Source organism: Littorina saxatilis, linkage group LG4 (assembly GCF_037325665.1).
Source record: "Littorina saxatilis isolate snail1 linkage group LG4, US_GU_Lsax_2.0, whole genome shotgun sequence".
Classification (NCBI taxonomy): Eukaryota; Metazoa; Mollusca; class Gastropoda; order Littorinimorpha; family Littorinidae; genus Littorina; species Littorina saxatilis.
Window position 1 is genome coordinate 16,982,291 of NC_090248.1, and position 24,159 is coordinate 17,006,449.

The following is a 24,159-nucleotide window of genomic DNA, read 5'->3' on the forward strand; positions in this document are numbered from 1 at the left end:
TACTGCTTGTGAAAAGCATGCCGCTTCTGAGAAGGAGAGAAAGGGGCCATTCGTTGTTGGTGCGGACAAATTTAAGCTAGAAAACATACGTGCACACAAAACATCAAAGTCTCACCAACAAAACACCAAAAAATGGCTAAACTCAAACAAAAAGGTTGAACACACCGAGGGGGGACACGCTATGCACCAGCTAACGCAAGACCAGCGTGCTTGTGTCGCTCAACTGATGCGATCGGTACAGGCGCTTGCAAAGACCTGCTCGCCTTTTACCACATTTGAATGGATGGAATCGTTTTGTTCTTTGGTTACTCATTTTTGTGGGCGAGTGAATTTGTTTGTGGGCTAGTCAATTATGAAATTCACTAGCCCACAAGGCGAGTGAAGTGAACATTTTGGAACTTGCTCATGCCTGATAGTAGTTTGCCTCATTTCATCAGGAGAAAAAGCACATTCAATTTTTGTGATAGAAATATATGTTCATAACCTTATGTAGCAGCAAGCTCACTGTTACTGTTAGAACTTGCTAAAAAGTTATGAACTGTCAAAGTAAATTTCTTAGTATTTGCTTTTTTGTATTCCTTTTTTATCTTAAAATGTATTTCTTAAGCTATGTTTCCATATAGCGATGCAACGGCGGCACGATGGTTGCGGCGAGATGGCGGCAGCGGCAAAACCGATCGCAACAGTAGTAACAAAGTACATGTGTTTCCATATGTGCGATGCGATGGCAGCGACGTGCCGCGTCGAGGTTTTGTTCGCTCCAGGGAGCAAAAAAAATGCTGCAAAGTGGGCCTAAGTCTTTCCAAATATTCGAGGACCCCCCACAACCAGGTTTATATTCTATTTTGACTGTTTTTTCGTCAGATACATGTATTCCCTGAGGTGCACACAGTCCAACAAGAATTTCTTCAAAGGTTGTCAAAGGCACCGAGTTTGTTCCGCTTTTTGAGCATTTTGTTGAAATAACATTTTTTTTTATATTTCTCGTCTTTTCAATTTGCTAACCAACATAAGTACAGCAGACTTCCACTAACTCGCGGTCTTTGGGGTCCAAAGATTTTTGATCGCGATATATCCGATTCGCGATGCAGTTTGGGGTCCAATTAAAGGGAAGAAACCGCGTTCTCTTCTGAGTCAGAGAAAAACGCAGTTATTTCCCTTGTTGGTCACAAAAATCCTGTGAGCGTCACGTTGGCGTGTGTGCGTTTGCCGTGTGAGTGCATGTGTGTATGTGCGTGCGTGTGTGTGTGTGCGCGTGCACACGCACGCCTGGCATGTGGTTGTGCTACAATGTTCATGTGTATGTGTTACTGCGTTTCTCGCAAGTGTGACGCTTCTGTTGGCAACTAAGTTCTCAAAAGATTAACTGCGATGACACGTTTTCTTTTATCAGCAGATGACGATTTCTTTTCTTTTTTCTCCGACTCATACGTCGTCACAAACTTACTAGTTAATCAGACACAGACAGACACAGGTTCAAGCGTAATTGAACTGTAAAAGTTTTCCTCTTTTTCCCTCTTGCTGGTGAAGACATCGTAGCTCTACCTTTCTCTCGTTTGCAATCGTGTGATGAATACATGTTGGGTTTAGCGCTGGTCTTATATTGACAACATACTATTTGACACCAACGATAGTTAGATCAGAATGATTGGTGGATCAAAATCATTGGTTGACGTTTACGTTTTTAGATGTGTCGGTTACATGGATAAGCATTTTTTTGTTTTGTTTTGCTTTGTGCGAGTCTGAGTTGACACGCGTTTTGTCTTTGGCAGAAAGCATGTAGATTTCTTCTTTGATTGTTTGCTTTTTCTGCCACCTGCTATAACGCAAGAAGCTGAAGCACTTCATGGCGCCTGTAGAAAATCCGGGGCGTCTTAAAGCTGAGATCGCGATTAGCGGGACTCGTGTTAAATTGCATGCCCGACTACATTGCAGAAGACTGAAGCGCAGTTTAAGCACTTGATTGGCGCCTGTGGCCACCCGGACCGTCTATTATCTGGACTCGAGTGTTCAACTGCATGCCCGACTGGCCATACTGACTGGTCAGACACTTAACCTCTATAGGCACGTGGCCAATTTGACGATACCGATCGTGGCATGAAAGTTCTTTGACGTGCGCGTGAAAGGTTTGTTTTTCTTTTGTTCGCAGGTCTCGATCAACCCGTAATGTACACAACCTGAAAACACACACACACGTAGAACACTATTTGGAGAAACTGAGGGAGAGAAAGAGAGAGAGACTGATAAGATGAAATGACAATTTACTGCATGATGAAAGGCCATCGGACCCAGAGAGAGATAGCGTGGTTATGATAGAACATTTTTTCATGATCTGTACTATTTTTTGGCCTCTACGTGACTAATTTTGTAAAAAATAAAAAAAATTAAAAAAATTAAAAAAATTAAAAAAAGGTCGGTCCTGTTTTTTTCGGGGTCCAAGAGGTCTCCGCGATATAGCCGAATTCGCGATTTAGTGGACCGCGAGTTAGTGGAAGTCTGCTGTATTAGTAAACTGGTTACCATAATCGTTTAAGGAAAGATTAACACTGCCGTCGGCATCAATCAAAATGCCCATATCTTTTCGGATCACTGACGGACCCGGACATGAACATAACAAACCAAAACTCTATAACGACCCCTCCATATAACGATGTCGTTAGACAGAGGTACCATTATAGCTAGATTTGCATGTTATGCAGGGATCGCGTTTACCGGTAATTTCCGGTATTTTACCGGTTAAGATTCGCCAATACCGGAAAAAAAGTGGATGTCGGTCAGACGTACCGATTGTTATTTGGTTTGACCGGTAAAAAAAAAAGTAGTAATTACAAAAATCGTTTGTCAGTACGAGAGAGAGAGAGAGAGAGAGAGAGAGAGAGAGAGAGAGAGAGAGAGAGAGAGAGAGAGAGAGAGAGAGAGAGAGAGAGAGAGAGAGAGAGAGAGAGATTTGGATGGCTTGTTGTGACAGCGCTACAATGTTGCGATTATGTCTCCATTGATGACACTTGATGTCAATGTGTCAAACATGACGTCAAAATTCAGACATCATACTTTTCGCGCCATTTCTTTCGGTTCCCGGTCCATCGTGATCTTTCAGTTTATGTTATAAGGGACAGCGTCTAACTATAGCCGACATAGCATCATACCGGGAAATCACGTACTCACACCAGCTTAGATCTTTGTCTACATACAGTTGATTATTGTGAGGCGAGTCGATTGCGATGAAGAAGCAACGATCTTTACTGTCTTTTCTACCCCCAAGAGGTGAGAAAAGGCCTTTGAATGAAGGAACTGAAAGTGAAAGTACTTCACGGCCTAGTACATCTGCAGAGCCCGAGTCTCAAGCGGCGGCAAAGAAACCAACATCGGCATCTTCCACTGTCAAACGATTTCAGGAAAAATGGTGCAAAGAGTTTCTGTGATTGCGGACAGAGGGGGAGGGGGAGAACTTTCTCATGTTTTGTGAAGACTGCAAAAAAACACGTCCAAAAAATGGTTACACAAGAGGTTGTCGAAATGTTCAACATTCATCTCTCGAAGACCATTCAAAATCGCTAAGTCATAGAAATGCTGTTGGCTCTGCGCGTGAAAACTTTTTGACAACAAAGACTAGGCGAAAGTGAAACTGTAATAGTAAGTAACTAGTGAGTAAGTCTTCCAGTTGCGTGATTACTATTTGCTTTCCTATTTTATTTCGGAACTCTCTCTCTCTTTCTCTCTCTTTCTCACAGCGGCTGCTGATGTGTCACTGTCAAGTTGTGCGACAGTTGCTTTGAGGGGGGGAGAAAAAAAACGTCCGCATATCACTGACATTGATTTAATGTATTGTAAGTCATTGTTTGTCTTTTACTGGTTGCCTTGGCAAGCTTACCGATTTTCGTGAGAGACTTGTAGCCAGCTCATGACGTCATACCGGTTTGAAAAATACCTAGCGCGATCACTGGTTATGTACCACTCAGAAATTTTTTACATACATTTGTGACTTGCTTCATACCAATTCCCTCTTCATTTGCTCAGAAGAACATTGAGTTTTAGTCTTAATTATCTGAGTACCCTAATATTGTTGTAAGGTTATGAACTGCATGGCTAGACCACAGAATTTCTAAGTTTGTGTCTTGAACTTCATTCCGGTATTGTACAGCTGCTTCATTTAGGGGTTTCTTATCCAGTTCAACTTTTATTTCTCACACTGCGTCACATGTTTTCTCTAAATCAGCCCTTTTATCATGTGACATGGTGCAAGTGTTATGAACAGCACATGCACACTCTGTTGTCCACTATGTACCGAATAAGTGTCTGATTTCTTTGAGACTAATGTTTTGTTTGATTTGGTATCCATCTCTCATCGGGCTGTGCCATAAAAGTCATATTTTCAGTAAATCACTTTGTGACACTAATTCTGAGGGCTGGCCATATTAATGAGTTTAGATTCATAAACTATCTTACTTTTTTCTGACAAATTCAAAGATTCCGATTGCAGATTGCGGACTATGGATTAAAGTTTACATCTGTATGAAGTCGGGTAATTTGAACTCAACTGCATGTAATTTGGACACATTGTTTAATATAGCCGCCACTGTCCAATATAAACGTACAACAGCGGTTAACGAATCCAGGTGAATTTGGTCTTTCAGTCATGCAAAATGGTCTGAAGAAGACATGAAGAAAGCTCCGACAGCAATGAAGGAGAGTCGGCTTCAGTTAAATTGATTTGCAAATGATTTCAGCTAATTTGAACTTTGCCCTGTTCAATATACCCGACTAGTCGTCCAATTTTAACTTTTCTCAAATTTTAGAAAAACAAGTCCATGTGTTGACAAAACACATAAGATCTTTTTTTTCCATTTTGCTTACGTGTAGGTCTAAACCCAATCTTCAGATATAACCTAGCCGTCTTTGCTTATCGACTTCTATGGGTCCACCACAGCGTCTAGTTCTTAGGGTGTCCAAATGACCCTCCTTTACAGTTACTGGACTGTCACATAAATGAATGGCATATGAATGTAAATTGTAATATAAAGCAGTTACCTGTGAGAAGCAACCGAACACTTGTTATCAATTCCAGGTGGTAGACGAGGCAGTGGCACTGGCCCCCACATGGACTCCACCGTCTCAGGCATAATACAGTCTTGATAGTCCCCTGACTTGAGGGCCAAGATACAGCCCCCTGTGACAGGCGGCGTCACGCTCCAATGAAGTTGTACCCCCACACCGTCCCCTAGGTCCACGGTGTCCTGAGTGCTGATGCCCCGCCCATTGCCCAGAGCCTGGATCTTCTCCAACATACGCAGCTGTGCGCTGCCCACCTCTGCTGTCGCCCCAAGGCAGAAACGTCCACTTTTCTGTATCAAGTCCACCATCACCACATCATTGTACTTTGTGTCAAAGGTAAAGTTGGCGTTTACCCTGACATCATTGGTTAAGTGCCTTGGACTGCCACGTACTGTTGCTATGGAATCTGACACATACAATGCTCTGTTAAAGTTCTGGTAACCTGTATTGTACCACAATTTCAGTTTGTATTGTCCCTGATAGTTTTCTGGCAGTCCAGTCACTCTGGCAGACTCCAACAAAACTGTAGTTTGTTTGGTCACTAATGCTGTAAAGTCTGCTGGTTCCATGTGTACTAATTTTCCTGCAGGAGGTTCTCCTCGGAACATAGCACCACTCTGTGAGAATGGTTCATCAAACATCTTCTTCCACATACGCCGAGTCCGAGCGTCTGAAACAGTGAGTTTTGAGCCTGCTCGGCGATCATTGACAGAGTCATCGTGATTAAATGGGTGTCCAATAATTCTGACTGTATCACGTCGATATGTTACTGGATGAAGCATATGTGTGTGCCAAATGATATCAATGTCATAACATGGTACAATGAAAGTGTTGGGATGCATCTTTTTTAGATGAAGAAACTTTTTGTAGCGCAATACAGCTTGACCAAGAAACTTTTCATCCCTGTAGTGAGGTAAGCTGACCTGATAAAAGAACACTTTCTGTCTTGTCACTGCTGCTTTCAAATCATACGTGAGCTTTGATGTGAAGTCCGAATCAAACCAAGGGCTGATTGGACCATCAGCCTCAAAAGGAACACTGGGATATTCATGGCGCCACAAGACACGTGATTCTTGGAGGCTCTGTTTCCGACGCTCCCTATCTAGTAACCTGTGATCAACAACTTTGCCAACGACTCTCTTGCAATCTTTTTCATAGGCGGCTGGGTTCAGGAGGTGACAGTGCCATATCCACTCTATGTCAATTGGTGCAGCAAGAAACCGGTCACAGTATTTGGCCGCCAGAGGGAGCCATAATTTTTCATAGCGCTGAATAGCAAACTGCACTGCCTGGCCCCTCTCCTCAAGCAGCTCGGTCTTCTTGTCTACAGCCTGGAGAAAGTCCACTTGCCACAGTGCTACTTGGCGAAGGTCAAGGCCAAAGGTTATGTCTCCAGCGTTAAATGCCATGGTCAAAGGTGAAATGTTCCAAAATTATATTCAACCCATGTTCATCGTACTGAAAGAAAAAAAAATCACTTCAATTAATATTTTGATTAAATACAGCTCTCAAAACACAAGAATACTTGAGACATGACAGCATATAAAAAAAAGCAATCGCAACTTACAAAATAACAAATCAGTTGAAAAGATATGTGAAGATATGTAAACGCCATGAGCCTCCCCTCTGGGAGGGTATGTGCGTAGAAATACTCACTAATAATAATAATAATAATAATACATCTTTGGATTATCTGAAATATCATCAGAGCAAGCATACATATATTGTGCTACAGATTACAGAATACAGGCAGCAATGGTAAGAAGTCATACTACTTGTCATAAAAATAAAACAAACTAGGCAGATGTGTTCGAGTCATAACTTTGTGATAAATCAGTTATAGGTACAGAAAGGTAATTCATTCCCCAACTTATTTCCAACAACAGCTTGACTTTACATGAGGTTAGTGTCAATACAGTGGATCGGAATGCAGTCGCCCCTGAAAATCAAATTCACAAAAGCAATTTTCTTCACCTTGTTAAAAACGACCCAAAAAATCAGAACAGCTAAAACTAGAAATTTGTTTGCCACATTAGTGAAAAGAACAGAAGAAAAATCAATTTGCTATCCTAAACAGTCGGTTTTGTTCACTTGTCCCGTCTTGCGATAATGCTATGGCAATTGCCCAAAATATTGATGTTTCTTCTCTGAGGCCAAACACAGGTTTTGATGCCATTTTAAATAGGTTATGCGACATAAAAAATGCAGTGCCACTTCAGTAACTGCTCAGCACAATGCTTTCATACTTAGATGGCAATGAGCCAACACATTTGAAACATGGGTGAAACTGATCCAAATCAAAAATAAGGAAAGCTAGGCCGGGGTCCAGGGGCTGTCCAGGCCCTGGTGGGTCAAAGGGGCAAAGTATCTTTGGGGAGAAGAAAATGACAAACAAGAAGGGCAAAGCCCATACGACTCACATGCTTGACCTTGACCTTTACATGACCTTGACCTTCAGGGTCAAGGTCAAATAACTAAACCTAGCAATGACATCATACACTAAGAACTGCTTTACACATTTTTCCTACCAAAATACATGTGACCTTGACCCAAGGTCAAGGTCATCCAAGGTCATGCAACACAAAGCTGTTAATTCAAGACATAGGAAGTACAATGGTGCTTATTGGCTCTTTCTACCATGAGATATGGTCACTTTTAGTGGTTCACTACCTTATTTTGGTCACATTTCATAAGGGTCAAAGTGACCTTGACCTTGATCATATGTGACCAAATGTGTCTCATGATGAAAGCATAACATGTGCCCCACATAATTTTTAAGTTTGAAACAGTTATCTTCCATAGTTCAGGGTCAAGGTCACTTCAAAATATGTATACAATCCAACTTTAAAGGACCCTTGCGACCTTGACCTTGAAGCAAGGTCAACCAAACTGGTGTCCAAAGATAGGGCTTACATTGCCCTGTATAGCATACATAGCTAAGGTTGCCATTCTCGATAACTTCAGAAAAAAATGCGAAAATGTGAAAAATGGTCGTTTTTAAGACAACAATTACGGCCCCTGTGACCTTGAACTTGAAGTGAGGTCAAGTTGCCGCACATGTTTTTTGAGATCTTGTAACCATACACCATCAGGCCACATCAGGTGTTGATAGACTTAATAGTGTCCAAGAAATATCCAACGTTAAAGTTTTCCGGACGGACGGACGGACGCCGGGACGGACGGACGGACGACTCGGGTGAGTACATAGACTCACTTTTGCTTCGCATGTGAGTCAAAAATGGACTTTCAGAGAGGGGAGATAGCTCTGTTGACAGCCACCCTTGCTGAAAACCAGTTGTTGTTATCGGCGTGTGTTCGACTTCTACTTTCTGCAAGGGATTAATTTACCAGTCAATTTTGTGCAGAAGTCTACTCCTTGATGCCTGAACACTCCTGTGTGCTTCCAAGCGAACGATAAAGATCCCAAAATCACAGCAAAATTCTCAGGGCTTACAAACATGAATACACCCATACAAGAAAAAGAAAAAATGGGTAGCGTCGTAATGTATGGCTGGGGAAAGCAGCCCGAATTTACATGAGGGTAACCTCACAGGACGATATGATACCAATGCTAAAAGCATCTCCTGGCATGCCAACAGACAATTTTTGAATGAAAACATAAAAACAAAATTTTAATTTCTTGTATCTCTTTTGCCTGTTCTTTTGGTCAATCCAACCGCATGAGGTTTCTCAAATCTCACACACACACACAGAGGCGCTGCGCGTGTGTGTACACAACCTTTCGTTGCTTAATACAGGTGTACCATACACATGCGCGCACAATCACTCATAATGGACATGTTTACCCCAAAAATGGCCCCCAAAAATGCATGCAGGTAGATGCTTTTCAGTGGCATGTGTCAGAAATCAAACATATTCCCACTTGAATTGAATGATCGAATGCTCTCATAGAGTCATACTTAACCAGAACAAAACTGATGTACCAGCTGCACACCTTCATCTTGACACAACAAAATGCACACATTCCAGGCTACATTTCAACAAAACAAAATCACTTCATATTCTGATTATTCAACAAAACAAAATCACTTCATATTCTGATTATTCAACAAAACAAAATCACTTAATATTTTATAGATTAATTGAAATGTACATGTTCAGAATGTGTGTGCTTGATTTCTCTTCTTCCTTTATATTTAAATACATGTTTGTGATTTTATGCTTCAACTCTGGAGGTGGTCTTTGATTTAAAACAATTTATACCAACAGAAACCACTTAGGTTCATAAAAAGAAGGTTTAGACAAGTACATGTAATAATGAGATTGAGACTGAACTTTATTTTACAAAGAGAATTACACAGTTCCCTCAGTTCCCTCGATTGCCTTGCTTTCATATCCATCATTTCACAAGTTAAATTATCAAACGAGTGTTGATTCATAGCTTGAATCAAATTTTAAAAAAGTTTCAAGTAAGTGTGTTTCACTTGCTAACTTTCAGGACACAGTTTGAACAAGAAACGTGGACAAATAACACAGAAACCTCACAGTTTAACCTCACTTACCTTGCACACGATGTTTTTCCTGCTTTTGAATTCATCAGACATCATTTCAGGGGTATGTCTATCAAAAGAGTGTTGATTCGTAGCTTGAATCAAATAAGAAATAAATTTCAAGTTAGTATGTCTTACTTGTGAAATTCCAAAAGAACTTTTCGTATCCCAAAGCAAAACACAACTGGTTAATACTAATAGATGATGAATGCAAATTTTCTCTACTAAAAGGCCACCAAGTCAATGTAAGTAGGCTATATAAACTGTCTGAAAATCAAAACCTAACAGTCACATAAGTTTAGTCTGTGTATGATAATTTTTGTGTGCGATGTTCTGTTGTGAACAGCCTGTGTAAAGACTGCCATGACAGTGACATTAGTAATAAACCGCTCAGTCTCACAAATGTTCTAAAAAGGAATTCCTTATTTGACCATTTTCATTTGGTGGATTTCCACCGACAGGCGGAAAAGTTTCACCCATGTTTAAAAGATACATGCTTTTGTAAGTCTGTTATGTGACAATCACTGACATTTGTACTCAACATATATATATATATCGTCCTTGTCCGATTGAAACCTCGTAACTCAATTTTTTGCGAAGTCTACTTTTTTACATCAAAATAATCTATGACTTTTTCTCTATTTTTTGGTTATTCTGGTGAAATCCTGAGATCACTAGAAGTCAGTTAAAAATGGGTACAAAAATACCTTGTATATCATTTTGGCAAAACCGCGAACCAAAATTGCACGTAACTTGAGTTATGAGTTTTTTCCGTTCGAGTGTTTTTCAGTTTTGGCAGATGAAAACCTTGTATGTCGACTTACGAGTTTTTTTAACATCTAAACACGGCAGTAAATAAATTGTTTCCATCAGATACGAGGTTACGGTAAGATGTCCGTACGCTCTGAGTTTAGGTAAAATGAAATATTAGCGTCATTAATGAAGCTAGAAGTGCCCACATTACGTATTGTGTATCAAAATGACAAACTACTACAGCAGTTATTGTTCAAATAGATGTTTTTGTTAGTATTTTTCCTTTGCTGGGTACAAAAACATAACTGCAAAGAGAGATTCAGTAGTTGAAGTATAATGACGTATCTCTTATGTAATAGTTCCGTCCTGAACTTCTGATCTTATTTGTTAGCTAAAGATGTACAGGTATGACTATGTCACGTACTGAAGTTGTTTTCAAGAGTCTGAATGCAGTCCGTCGTGTCTGGAAGTGGGTCTTTCACAACTCAGAAAGCCAATTCTCTTCGCTTGAAGATCTTTGTTTGGTGTGCTGTGTGTGACTGACTAAAAGTTCTATACCATGGGATTTCGAAACGGAACTCATCATAGGAGATATCACTGTTCGTATGATTGCGTTTCGTGGGTGTACTGTGTCTGCTCGACTTGTTTGCTTTAGGAGTCATGTTTCCTCTGTCTGGTTCAAGCTCCGCATGACTAAGCAGTGGTCAATTGATGGTGCAGCTTTCGCTTGGAAACAAGTCACTATTTTCCAGGAGTAATGGAAGTAGTGAAGCAAACCAAACCAAACTGGACAGTGGTAAGTGCGAAACGGAGCTATGACATCCCACGAAGTGCACGGAATGTCCAAGAGCCATTCAACAAGGAGGCAGCACCCTTAAATACTACTGCAGGCAAGGGAGAAAAGGTTCAGATTGATCATATCCCATTAAATGTAAATTCAGTACCTTGTATTTGCTGTTTGGTGTAAAGTAACGTACAGTTCATGGGTAAAACGAACATTTGGTACCGTAGTGGAGCACCAACCTGACTATTCTATTGTGAAAAGGATTTGTTATGATTTTTTGTTTGTAACTCAAAAAACTGCAGACAAAAATAGTGTAAAAAGAATTAAAGAGGGTGATTTGATAATTTATACACCAGTGACCGTGTTTTTTTCAAATTACGTAATAGCCTGATGATTGAGGTTGAAGTTTGCAAAGCAAATGACATGAAAATTAACTGGAACCTTTTCTGCACTTCCATAGAGAATTTCATTGTTTTAAACACAGTGTTATAAGGTAAATGTTGAAATGTATCCTTGATTCTGAGCTTTGGTGTAAAGTAACCAACGGATAAATGAATTTGCTTATGTATATTGAGGCAGGAGCAACTATTTTCAAGTGTTGCTTAGTACAGATGAATTCTACATTCAGCCATCCAGCTATTGGATAGTGAAACAGTTGCCTAAAGCTGAACCTAAGAAAATGACAGCACCTTAAAATTATGTTCTGGTGTAAATTATGTAACGTACAATCATTTGTGCTTTATCTGCAAATATTTGATAAACACTTGACACTCGACTGAAAAATCAAATCCTGCAATTGAAGGACAGGAGTACCGAGATGTTTATTCATGTAAAATTAAGGAGGTTTAGAAAAGTCTAAAAATTGTAACACTTTTTAGACACCTTGACAGATTCTTGATATAAATCATAAGTTAAGAATGAGAGCATCGTTAAAAATGCCAAAATGTGCACTCAAATCACTTGCAATTTTGAATTGAAACTAAAAATAGAATTACCGTACTTTTCGGACTATAAGGCGCTGCCGTGTATAGGGCGCACCCCCTACTTTTAAAAATAAAACTGAAACAAGAAGGGCAAAGCCCATACGACTCACATGCTTGACCTTGACCTTTACATGACCTTGACCTTCAGAGTCAAGGTCAAATAACTAAACCTAGCAATGACATCATACACTAAGAACTGCTTTACACATTTTTCCTACCAAAATACATGTGACCTTGACCCAAGGTCAAGGTCATGCAACACAAAACTCTTAATTCAAGACATAGGAAGTACAATGGTGCTTATTGGCTCTTTCTACCATGAGATATGGTCACTTTTAGTGGTTCACTACCTTATTTTGGTCACATTTCATAAGGGTCAAAGTGACCTTGACCTTGATCATATGTGACCAAATGTGTCTCATGATAAAAGCATAACATGTGCCCCACATAATTTTTAAGTTTGAAACAGTTATCTTCCATAGTTCAGGGTCAAGGTCACTTCAAAATATGTATACAATCCAACTTTGAAGAGCTCCTGTGACCTTGACCTTGAAGCAAGGTAAACCAAACTGGTATCAAAAGATGGGGCTTACTTTGCCCTATATATCATATATAGGTGAGGTATTGAATCTCAAAAACTTCAGAGAAAATGGGAAAAATGTGAAAAATTGCTGTTTTTTAGGCAACATTTATGGCCCCTGCGACCTTGACCTTGAAGCAAGGTCAAGATGCTATGTATGTTTTTTGGGGCCTTGTCATCATACACCATCTTGCCAAATTTGGTACTGATAGACTGAATAGTGTCCAAGAAATATCCAACGTTAAAGTTTTCCGGACGGCCGGCCGGCCGGCCGGACGGACGGACGGACGGACGGACGACTCGGGTGAGTACATAGACTCACTTTTGCTTCGCATGTGAGTCAAAAATCCTAGAATAAGGCGATGCCATGGATAAGGCGATGGTGTCGTGCATAAGGCGACAGCTATGAAAGAAAAAAAAGAAAGAAAAAAAATGAGGAAAAACATCGTACGTAGGAAAAAACACAAAAAACAACATCAATGATCAAACATGGCGACCGCTCAAAATCGGCACGAAACACTGTTTCAAACAGAAAGTCAGGGAAGAAGATCAGCGGTACCTCAATCGTCACTCGTTGTCGTTGTCGTCGTCGTCACTCTCACTCCCAGAAAATGGTTGTTATAGTTGCTCATTGATTTCAAGTTCACAGTGCTCGTGAAACCTATTTTATCCGAGAATAAGGCGACGTCGTGTATAAGACGACCCCACGATTTTAAATGAAAAAAAAAAGAAAAAAGTATCGCCTTATAGTCCGAAAAGTACGGTACGTCAAAAGCAAGAATGTGGAAGAATTACGCCATAAGCAAGGGAGCTCATCCTTTACTCTGTGTGTCTTTGCTGCTTACACGCCAATGTGGTGTTTTAAAATGAGCAAACACACTAGTCTAGAAGAAAAGAAAGAGGAGTGTGTGTGTGTGTGTGTGTGTGTATAAATTGATCTATAGAAAGAACTCTTCACAGACAGCCTACTGGGTATATATCTACCCCTTTCAGGTCCGATTGCAACACTGATCGAAAGAATAACCCAGGCAAAGTCCTCTTGTAGTTGTAGGAGAATAAATCGCTTGATAGGTGCAATGGGCATTCTTCTAAAAGAGTGCTGAACCTAAAAAGATCCATTTTGTTATTCAGCCAAATTTTTATATCTAGGTTTCGAACTGAAAAGGTCTCATCAGGCAGTCTTTCGGCGAAACGGAGAAGAATTCTCAAAATCCTATGCAAAAGAGAAAACCACATTTCTGCAGTAGGCTCTCATATCACATGTATTATATAATTATATATGGGTCGTTTTCAAAAAAGGTACCCAAAGAGGGTCCCCTATTTTGATAGAATAAATACAATGGTTTAAACATGTTATATTGCCAATTTTCGTGTTTCCATGTGTTGGAGATAATAAATGATTGATTGTTTATTTGGTGTTTAACGTCGTTTTCAACCGTTCAAGGTTATATCGCGACGGGGAAAGGGGGGAGATGGAATAGAGCCACTTGTTAATTGTTTCTTGTTCACAAAAGCACTAATCAAAAATTGCTCCAGGGGCTTGCAACGTAGTACCTTACTGGGAGAATGCAAGTTTCCAGTACAAAGGACTTAACATTTCTTACATACTGCTTGACTAAAATCTTTACAAACATTGACTATATTCTATACAAGAAACACTTAACAAGGGTAAAAGGAGAAACAGAATCCGTTAGTCGCCTCTTACGACATGCTGGGGAGCATCGGGTAAATTCTTTCTCGTCCCAATCAATATGGGACTCCCCCTAACCCGCGGGGGGTGATAATAAATGAATAAAATCCAAAAGATTGTTGCCTTCCTTTTTCTATTGAGTTGTACTGTTACTTATTTAGTACAAATTATGTCGATTTCAAAATGGCCGATTTGTGACATGACGATCGGCCATGCAAACAAACTGTTGTTGTCCCAAATGGAATACGTTTTGCAGCAACAAATATACAAAGATTAGTTGAGAAAAACTCATATTTCATATATATGCAAATTAATACAAGTTAAATTTCTGCCCTAAGTAGTTCAAAATTGCATCACAAAAAAACTGTAATAGTCGTTACTACAACCATCCACCAACTTCGCATCCCCTGCCTGTAAAATTAGACGGTTCCAGGCACTACTTTTGGTATCTATTTTGATATGTGAAGCAGTCAGATTGTGTGGACGGAATGTAAATTGTATGGAGTTTTATTTACACACTTTTTATAGCCTGAAATAAAAGCAGGACAGTTTCGTTACCACTCTTTGATGTAACGACTGAACATACATATATATTGTATGATAATTGTTTTACGAAAAGCAATTTCGATCTATATTTCCTGTGTATTTATACGCACTACCGGCGGAACTTCAAAAGTGTGATTCATGAAATGGTGCGCGTTGTTCCAACAGTTTTATCAACGGTCACGTTTTCGTTACTGTTGCGCTTGTGAATGTAACGACTGTTCTCTCTTTCGAGCACTTGTGTGTACAAGATAAAATGTTGCACCTATTTCGATTGGCATGTACATTTCTATTAGAGTTCCTGGACATGATGTCCCCAGACATATTTTTCATTTTTTGGATAAATGTCTTTGATGACGTCATATCCGGCTTTTTGTAAAAGTTGAGGCGGCACTGTCACATCCTAATTTTTTAATAAAATTGATTGAAATTTTGGCAAAGCAATCTTCGCCGAAGGCTGGACTTTGGTATTGCATTTCAGCTTGGAGGCTTAAGACTTAATTAATGACTTTGGTCATTAAAAATCTGAAAATTGTAAATAAAAATATTTTTTTGTAAAACGATCCAAAATTACTTTCATTTTATTTTTCATCATGTTCTGATTCCAAAAACATATAAATATGTTATATTCGGATTAAAAACAAGCTCTGAAAATTAAAAATATAAAAATTATGATTAAAATTAAATTTCCGAAATCGATTTAAAAACAATTTCATCTTATTCCTTGTCGGTTCCCGATTCCAAAAACATATAGATATGATATGTTTGGATTAAAAACACGCTCAGAAAGTTAAAACGAAGAGCGGTACAGAAAAGCGTGCTATGCAGCACAGCGCAACCACTACCGCGCTAAACAGGCTCGTCAATTTCACTGCCTTTTGCACGAGCGGCGGACTACGGTCATTGTGAAAAAATGCAGTGCGTTCAGTTTCATTCTGTGAGTTCCACAGCTTGACTAAATGTAGTAATTTTGCCTTACGCGACTTGTTAACTATTCTTGGGACCGGAGACACGAAACAGTTAACCAAATTTAGTTAAAATATAGTAAACCAAACTTTTTTTTCTAAAACATCCATTTTGATTAATGTATTGACAGTCAAGGTCTAAGTCATAGTGAACAGACTCAGTTTTTGCAGATAAACGAAAAACGACAGTTAGGGTAGGTGTATCTAATTCCGACCGATTGAGATTATTGTTTCATTCTAAGGGCTCTAATTCGTAAAGATTGGCATAAGCCTATATATGTCTTGTTTGGCACGATCAGCGTATTCCGTATGTTGTATATAAGACATAAGATAAGACAATTTAGACATAAGATCATTTATTGTCAATACAATTAAACAATGGATAGAAAAGTGAGGTTCATCTGCTCTTAAAATAACCAAACAACATATGACAACAACCCTGCCTCACCTGTTGGTCATGTTGACCCCCTTGCCTCGCCTGTTGGTCATGTGAACCACCCTGCCTCGCCTGTTGGTCATGTTGACCCCCTTGCCTCGCCTGTTGGCCATGTTGACCCCACTGCCTTGCCTGTTGGTCATGTTGACCCCCCTGTCTCACCTGTGGGTCATGTTGACCCCCCTGCCTCGCCTGTTGGTCACGTGAACCACCCTGCCTCGTCTGTTGGTCATGTTGACCCCACTGCCTCGCCTGTTGGTCATGTTGACCCCCCTGCCTCGCCTGTTGGTCATGTTGACCCCCTTGCCTCGTCTGTTGGTCATGTTGACCCCCTTGCCTCGCCTGTTGGCCATGTTGACCCCCCTGCCTCGCCTGTTGGTCATGTTGACCCCCTTGCCTCGCCTGTTGGCCATGTGAACCACCCTGCCTCGCCTATTGGTCATTTTAACCCCCCTGCCTCGCCTGTTGGTCATGTTGACCCCACTGCCTTGCCTGTTGGTCATGTTGACCCCCCTGCCTCGCCTGATGGTCATGTTGACCCCCCTGCCCGCCTGTTGGTCATGTTGACCCCCTTGCCTCGCCTGTTGGCCATGTTGACCCCCCTGCCTCGCCTGTTGGCCATGTTGACCCCCCTGCCTCGCCTGTTGGTCATGTTGACCCCCTTGCCTCACCTGTTGGTCATGTTGACCCCCTTGCCTTGCCTGTTGGTCATGTGGACCACCCTGCCTCACCTGTTGGTCATGTTGACACCCCATCCTCACCTTTTGGTCATGTTGACCCCCCCCCATCATCACCTTTTGGTCATGTGAACCACCCTGCCTCACCTGTTGGTCATGTTGACCCCCCTTGCTTTTCATAGATTGGCCTCTAGAACCCCCAGCCTCACCTAATGGTCAACTTGGTTACTTTGTAACAACTGTTACAGTTTTCTTAATGTTGTTTTTTTACAAGTTAGTAAAATTAGAATTGATCAACAAGTTTTATTTTCTGGAACTATAATTGGAGCATCTAAGTTTCATAACCTACATTTTTCTGCAGCTGCTCTTTAAAAACAACAAGAAACACTTTTCCCTTATTTTTGACCCTCTGAAATACCGAAATAAAATAAAATCCACAAGCGATAGATTAGTCTGCAAATAATTTTGAAATTTAGTATGAATCTTCCTTTTGACTTGAAAGCAAACATGATTTGGTAAAAGAAAAAAACCTCTGTCATTTAAACATGTTTTTTCAGAACTATTTGGTTACTATGTAGCAACTGTTACACTAGGCCTCCGGTGATATTTGATCACCTCCTACAAAGCAACCAATTGATTAAATATCCCAATTTTTGCTGATTCCTGTGTGTGAAAGTGTTGACTTTAATAAAATTGAACTTTCAAGTTTCTGGGCAAAATTTTGTTTTTGCACTTTCTTGTCACACATCTGAGTACCTTTTCTGAAAATGACCCATATATATATATATTATATATATATCATATGATTTAGGCGATATAAATTATTTTTAAATCTACTACTCATTTAACAGCATTCACGTGGAGACCATGAGGCAAAATATTTTAACGAGCATGGCGTACGAATAAGAGTAATCCTGAGCAGAGATTACAATTTTAGGCAAAAGCTATACACACTCCGAGTGTATACAGGATCGATGGGTCTGTATACACTCCAACAATGAAAAGCTCTGTTACAAATCTTTAGCCAATGAAATGACCCCTTACAAGTCGTTAAGAAGTAGCCAAGTTAAAATCGATCTGACATTGACTTCCTCTATCTCTTTTTCGGAGTGTCGAGGGTTGGCAAACAATGTATATTGTACAACCACTTCTGGGTCGATAACCACTCAAAGCGTGTTCCATACTCCGAGAATAAACTGCCGAGCAGTATCAGTTTTTGTGTGTGTTTGTTTTTCGTGCATTTGTCTCAAGCGTACTTTGATACTATGAATCGAAAGTGCACTACGGTCCTTCGTAAAATGGCATCGAATGACACTCCGAGTGTTGATGTAGTTTTCTGGTCTTTTCTGTACACTCAGAGAATGAAATCTACATTACTGTAAAGGTCGTGGAGCATCAGATTGTTTTTGTTTTTTTCAATCTGTGATAACCAAATCACATTAAGTGGCTTTGAATGGCAAATTGGTAATCTTGAACTTTAACGTGTTAAATTCCTAGCTCAGAATCCAGTGACATTCTTGTCTTATTTTTGATACAAGTCCATGTAAGCAAGCCAAAGAACATTTGTCGTGAAATTAATTGACGGATTGAGCTACAAACTTAAGCATAATTAATTAATTTGGTTGTTCAATCGACAAAACTGCACCGAAAATGGCGTACGTTGTCAACCATGGGATATCATTTACACGAAAGAGGTGTCTCCCTTGTCCGCACATACGGATAATTCCTTCTTTGACCATGTAAACGAAATGCATTCGTACAGTTCATCGGAAATCATTCCGTAACTTCAAAGGGATCTAAAATGACTTGTTATGATTACAAGTGCAGGTTCTACAAATTTGGAGACTTAAATGCCTCTGAATTATGAGCTATGAATTTAACACGCTAAAGTTCAAGATTACCCAAATTTGCTTCACGACCAAGAGTTAACGCCGGAGTGTATATAGGGGCAGAATCTTGTATACACTCCGAGTGCGTATAGCCAGTGCGAACATTTTATTTCATTGGAATAGTCTCATTAGAACGCTGGGTTTTAAGTTCATCTGTGATCTAACGTCGGTTTGCGATTGTGACGAAGAATAATATATATAGGTATACCTGTTCGTGACCAGACATACTAACATTAATTTGTGAGCGAACTTTTGCATTTTAGTTACCTGGCTGTTTTATCGACAGGTTTTAGTGATTGGTACTGTGTAGGCACTTCGTTTAGGCACTGGGTCGACGGTCAGTAGGTCAGAATGGAAAACAGATTGATCGGACCTTTTCAGGCGCATTGTCGGCTTCTGGTCCAGCGCACGATTACACTAATCCTATCAATTATCCTTTCCTGGACAATTATGCGACACATTCATCGCCACTAAACAGAACAATTAGAAATGCATAACTAACCTGTTATGCTTCTTCTTTCAAATGTCGTCTGGTCTGGCTGTTTACTTCCGGATTCATGAAGATTTCAGAAAATTCGTTTCCGGTGAAGTGCGTTCAAGATTCCCACTGCGTTCAGCTTTCCGATTCGATATATATATATACCCGAGACTGAAATGTTGTTTCCTTGTCAAATTAAAGAAGTCAATTTATTTCAGGGAGGAAGGCATTGCAGTTTTTAGCAAGCGAAGGAAATTGGTGGTGACATTTGATAGATTTCGCCTCAAAATTCGATTTCTTCGAAAACGTGTGTTGGGCGCAAAGTAAGAATCTGGGGCAGAGTTGGAATAATCGGGATTTCCCGAAACCTCATTTGATTTCCAACAAAGCGCCGCATTTCCGGAAACGAGCTGCCTCGTTCTAGAAATGGCAACCCTTCGCCTGGCACAAAAAAGTATACCCTTTTCACAGGTCATGCATAAGGTATATGAAAAAGCAAGGTCTTATACAGGGGAAGTCTTGAATGGGGGGGGGGGGGGGGGGGTGTACACTGTGTAACAATTCTCTCAGTGACACTGAGCGCATGCAGCTAGCTAGTTGCTGCTGTCTCGATCTATTTTGAACACAATGATTTTTTTTTCTCAGAGTAGAGTGTTAGTTTGTTACAACAGGCTGAAATCAGAACTTTAATTTGAATCAACATTTTGCAACAATCAATCACATCAATATAGCGCACAGACTTGCACATCACGTTTCAAGAACCTAGATTACCATGTTGTTGTAAAATGTAAGATCTGAAACGTTAAAAATTACGTAAAATTGGTGCGTTTTGGTCGAGTGGCCGGGATGGGTCGTTGAACTGTGTTGTTACAGCCCACCGAAGTTATCAAAAGTGCGTTATATACAATGCATCTGCTTTTTCAAGACTAAGCATTGATCACTTTAAAACACAAGGATCATCATGGGCCATCATGACTTGTATCATTTTACATCGCATTCTAAGAAAGAGCAGAATTCTCACTATGCGCGCGGTACATTTCTAGAATCGCGTAGCGCAAAGTTGGAATTCCTACAATGGCGGCCATTGTTGGAATTCCAACAAAGCGCAGGTCATTTGCGGAAAAGCGCCGATGACGAGATGGGTCGCAACACCTGTGTTGGGCGCAAAGTAAGAATCCGGGGCAGAGTTGGAATAATCGGGATTTCCCGAAACCTCATTTGATTTCCAACAAAGCGCCGCATTTCCGGAAACGAGCTGCCTCGTCCTAGAAATGGCAACCTTTCGACTGGCACAAAAAAGTATACCTTTTTCACAGGTCATGAATAAGGTATATGAAAAAGCAAGGTCTTATACAGGGGAAGTCTTGAATTGGGGGAACACTGTGTAACAATTCTCTCAGTGACACTCAGCGCATGCAGCTAGTTAGTTGCTGCTGTCTCGATCTATTTTTAACACAATGATTTTTTTTTTCTCAGAGTAGAGTGTTAGTTTGTTACAACAGGCTGAAATCATCTTTAATTTGAATCAACATTTTGCAACAATCAATCACATCAATATAGCGCACAGACTTGCACATTACGTTTCAAGAGCCTAGATTACCATGCAGTGACAAGAGCCTACTCAGTAAAGGGACGTAATGCTGTCTCTGCAGCCAAGAGAGACTGTGTGAGTTTAATATATAATCAGTTAAGACTGAGTAAAAAATTATTACAATCGATAGTTACCAGTGAAAAGTTATATCGGAACACTCTTGTTGTGTTTTTGTTGTTGTAAAATGTAAGATCTGAAACGTTAAAAATTACGTAAAATTGGTGCGTTTTGGTCGAGTGGGATGGGTCGTTGAACTGTGTTGTTACAGCCCGCCGAAGTTATCAAAAGTGTTTTTGCTTTTTGTAATTCGGTTGGTTTGGTGCGTTATACAATGCATCTGCTTTTTCAAGACTAAGCATTGATCACTTTAAAACACAAGGATCATCATAGGCCATCATGACTTGTTTAATTTTACATCGCATTCTAAGAAAGAGCAGAATTCTCACTATGCGCGCGGTACATTTCTAGAATCGCGTAGCAAGTCAAGTCAAGTCAATATTTATTTCAAAAAACCCCTAGGGTTACATGAATAAAATAAATAAAAATTGCAATAAACACGACAAAAAAGATATATGTAATAATGAGACACAACACTTCTAATTAACCGAAAATAAATCAAGCTTAATTCATAACAAAATAATTGTAATCATACATTTTTTTTTCTTTTTTACAGGAATGTATATGTTTCTGTGTGTGATCAAATAATCAATCAATCAATCAATATGAAGCTTATATAGCGCGTATTCCGTGGGTACAGTTCTAAGCGCTTGTCGAAGAGTTGTCGACACAGGACTAACAAAGAAACTAACATCTACAGACGGACACGAACCCTATCACACACTAGCAAACCCTGATAAGCATACAACAAACAACTGTTTAACAACAATGTACACATCAATAGCTAGGTCCAAACAAAATAATATTAAACACAAAGAAAACACCTCTCACAGAGCACAGCACAAGAATGTCTTTTGGGGCACAACCCATCACGTCGAGCATGAAAGTCGCAGCCAGCTACGGGAAGAACTGAGTCTTCAACCTACTCTTGAACGCGTCAAGAGAGGGGCTCTGGCAGGGAGTTCCAGACGGAGGGGCCCGCGGAGGGGAATGCACGCTGACCAGCAGATGTGAGTTTCGAGCGAGGGATGTGAAGGCGGAGTGGGTCAGCAGCAGAACGAAGGGGACGGTCGGAGGGCTGGGTGTACAGGTCCAGGGAGGATTGAAGGTACTCGGGAGCAGAGTCGTTGAGACACTTGTAGACGAGAGTGGACAGTTTGTAGGAGATTCGGGTGTTGACAGGGAGCCAGTGCAAGGAGCGAAGTAGGGGGGTGATGTGGTCTCGCTTCGTCTTCCTCAACGTCAGCCTGGCAGCAGCGTTCTGGACTCGTTGTAGGCCATGAATGGATGAGGCGGGGAGGCCAACCAGAAGGGAGTTGCAGTAGTCCAGACGACTGAAGATGAGGGAGACAACCAGCTTGACACAGGCGTCGTGGGTGAGGTAGCGACGGATGGAGGCGATGCGTCGTAGGTGGAAAAAGCAGGTCTTGATGATGAAGGAGATGTGTGTCTGCATGGAGAGAGTGGAGTCGAGAAAGACGCCAAGGCTCTTGACAGCAGGGGAGAATGGAACAGTCGCGTCATCCAGCAGGAGGTCGGTCACAGTGAGGTAAGCAATCTTCTGTCGTGTTCCAACAAGAAGGGCCTCCGTCTTCTCACTGTTCAGCTTCAACTTGTTCTCAGTCATCCAGTTCTTGATGTCAGTGAAACAACTGGAGATGGATCCCAGGAGATGGTCAACGTCCTCCGGCTTGGCGCTGTTCTGGAGCTGCGTGTCATCGGCAAAGGAGTTGTAGTTCAAGCCGTGGCGTTCGATGACCAGGGAGAGGGGTTGGGTGTACAGGGTGAAAAGGACAGGGTGAAAATAATCAGAACTCTTTCAAAATACTCTTAATAAAATATATTAAATGCAATAACTTTCGTTTCTTTGTTAATTCAAATAACTGTTTAAATTTAACTGCATTTGACAGCCATCGTCGAACGCTAAAGAAGAAGAAGAAAACTGCATTTGAATTTCTACGAAAATACAATGGTAACAACCTTTTCCTCACATTTTCAAATAAATGACACTGAAATATATATAATGAAATTCATCAGCGTCAAACATCTTCTTCCATAGAAAAGCTCTTTTCACATAATCAAATGCTTTTTCATAATTAATAAAAAGACAATATAACCTTTTTTTCTTTGATAGAAAGTAATCAATAATACTATGTAAAGTAAAAATGTGGTCGAGGGTTGAATGACCTGCTCGAAAACCGGCTTGTTCTTCACCAATGACTGAATACTCATCAAAATAATTAGTTAGCCTATTATTCAGAACACTGGTAAATAACTTTCCAAAGCAGCTCATCAGGGTTATACCTCTGTAATTAGCTGGGTCTTCAGCATCTCCCTTTTGTATATACATGGGGCGTAAAAGTCCAACAGACCATTCGTGGGGCATGTGTCCAGAACAAAGAATTACATTAAACAGCTTTGTATATACTTTAATCAACTTCCCAGCAGAAGCTTTCAAAAACTCATCTATAATTTGATCATTTCCACAGGCTTTATTATTCTTTAGCTTTTTAACTGCTTTTAAAACTTCATCTTCTGTTATCATACAATTTAAATCAGCGTTATCATTATGTACCATTTCATTTAAATTAGATTCATTTTTATCAACCTCATCTTCACCTGCTAAAAACATACCTTTAAAGTGTTTCAAAAAAACGTCAGAAGAGACTTTTGGTAATTCTTCATTTTTGGCTCACGTAAGTGTAGCCTATGCGATGGTAAACTTTGTCTGTCTGTGCGTGCGTGCGTGCGTATGTATGTATGTATGTATGTCTGTGGTAGAAACTTTAACATTTTTGGCTAAACACCGAAATACTCATTTCACGTGGTTAATTTTCAAGCACCATCTTCAAATTATTGAAGCAATGATCAACATTGTGTCGGCATGTGTGTAGTTAAAGCGTGTATCCAAAGAAAACGGGTGGTGGGGGGTTTTGAAGGGGTACAAGCAGTTGACTGGTTTGTGTTGTGTTTGGCATGTAGACGGCAGGTCAGGTGTCAAGATCAGGTCAGGGGTCGCGCGAAGGATTGTGGTCCAGTTCTCACCTCGCCGATTCGCCGGGGAAGACGATTTCATGTTGTTCGGTTTCTAAGCTCCAGAAAAGTAAATA

The 24,159-nt window shown here is 40.4% G+C and overlaps 1 protein-coding gene across 1 annotated transcript in view; it reads right to left on the reverse strand.

Moving 5' to 3' along the window:
• LOC138964764 (uncharacterized) overlaps nucleotides 1-19,536 on the reverse strand; it is a 137,991-nt gene extending 118,455 nt beyond the window's left edge. Inside the window, exons 1-3 of the mRNA XM_070336806.1 lie at nucleotides 19,366-19,536; nucleotides 9,576-9,658; nucleotides 5,029-6,510 (exon numbers count right to left, since the gene is read on the reverse strand). Of these exons, the coding sequence (XP_070192907.1) occupies nucleotides 5,029-6,461 (1,433 nt within the window). The 5' untranslated portion in view covers nucleotides 6,462-6,510; nucleotides 9,576-9,658; nucleotides 19,366-19,536. The remainder of the gene's footprint in view (nucleotides 1-5,028; nucleotides 6,511-9,575; nucleotides 9,659-19,365) is intronic.
• Nucleotides 19,537-24,159: the final 4,623 nt, after the last annotated feature.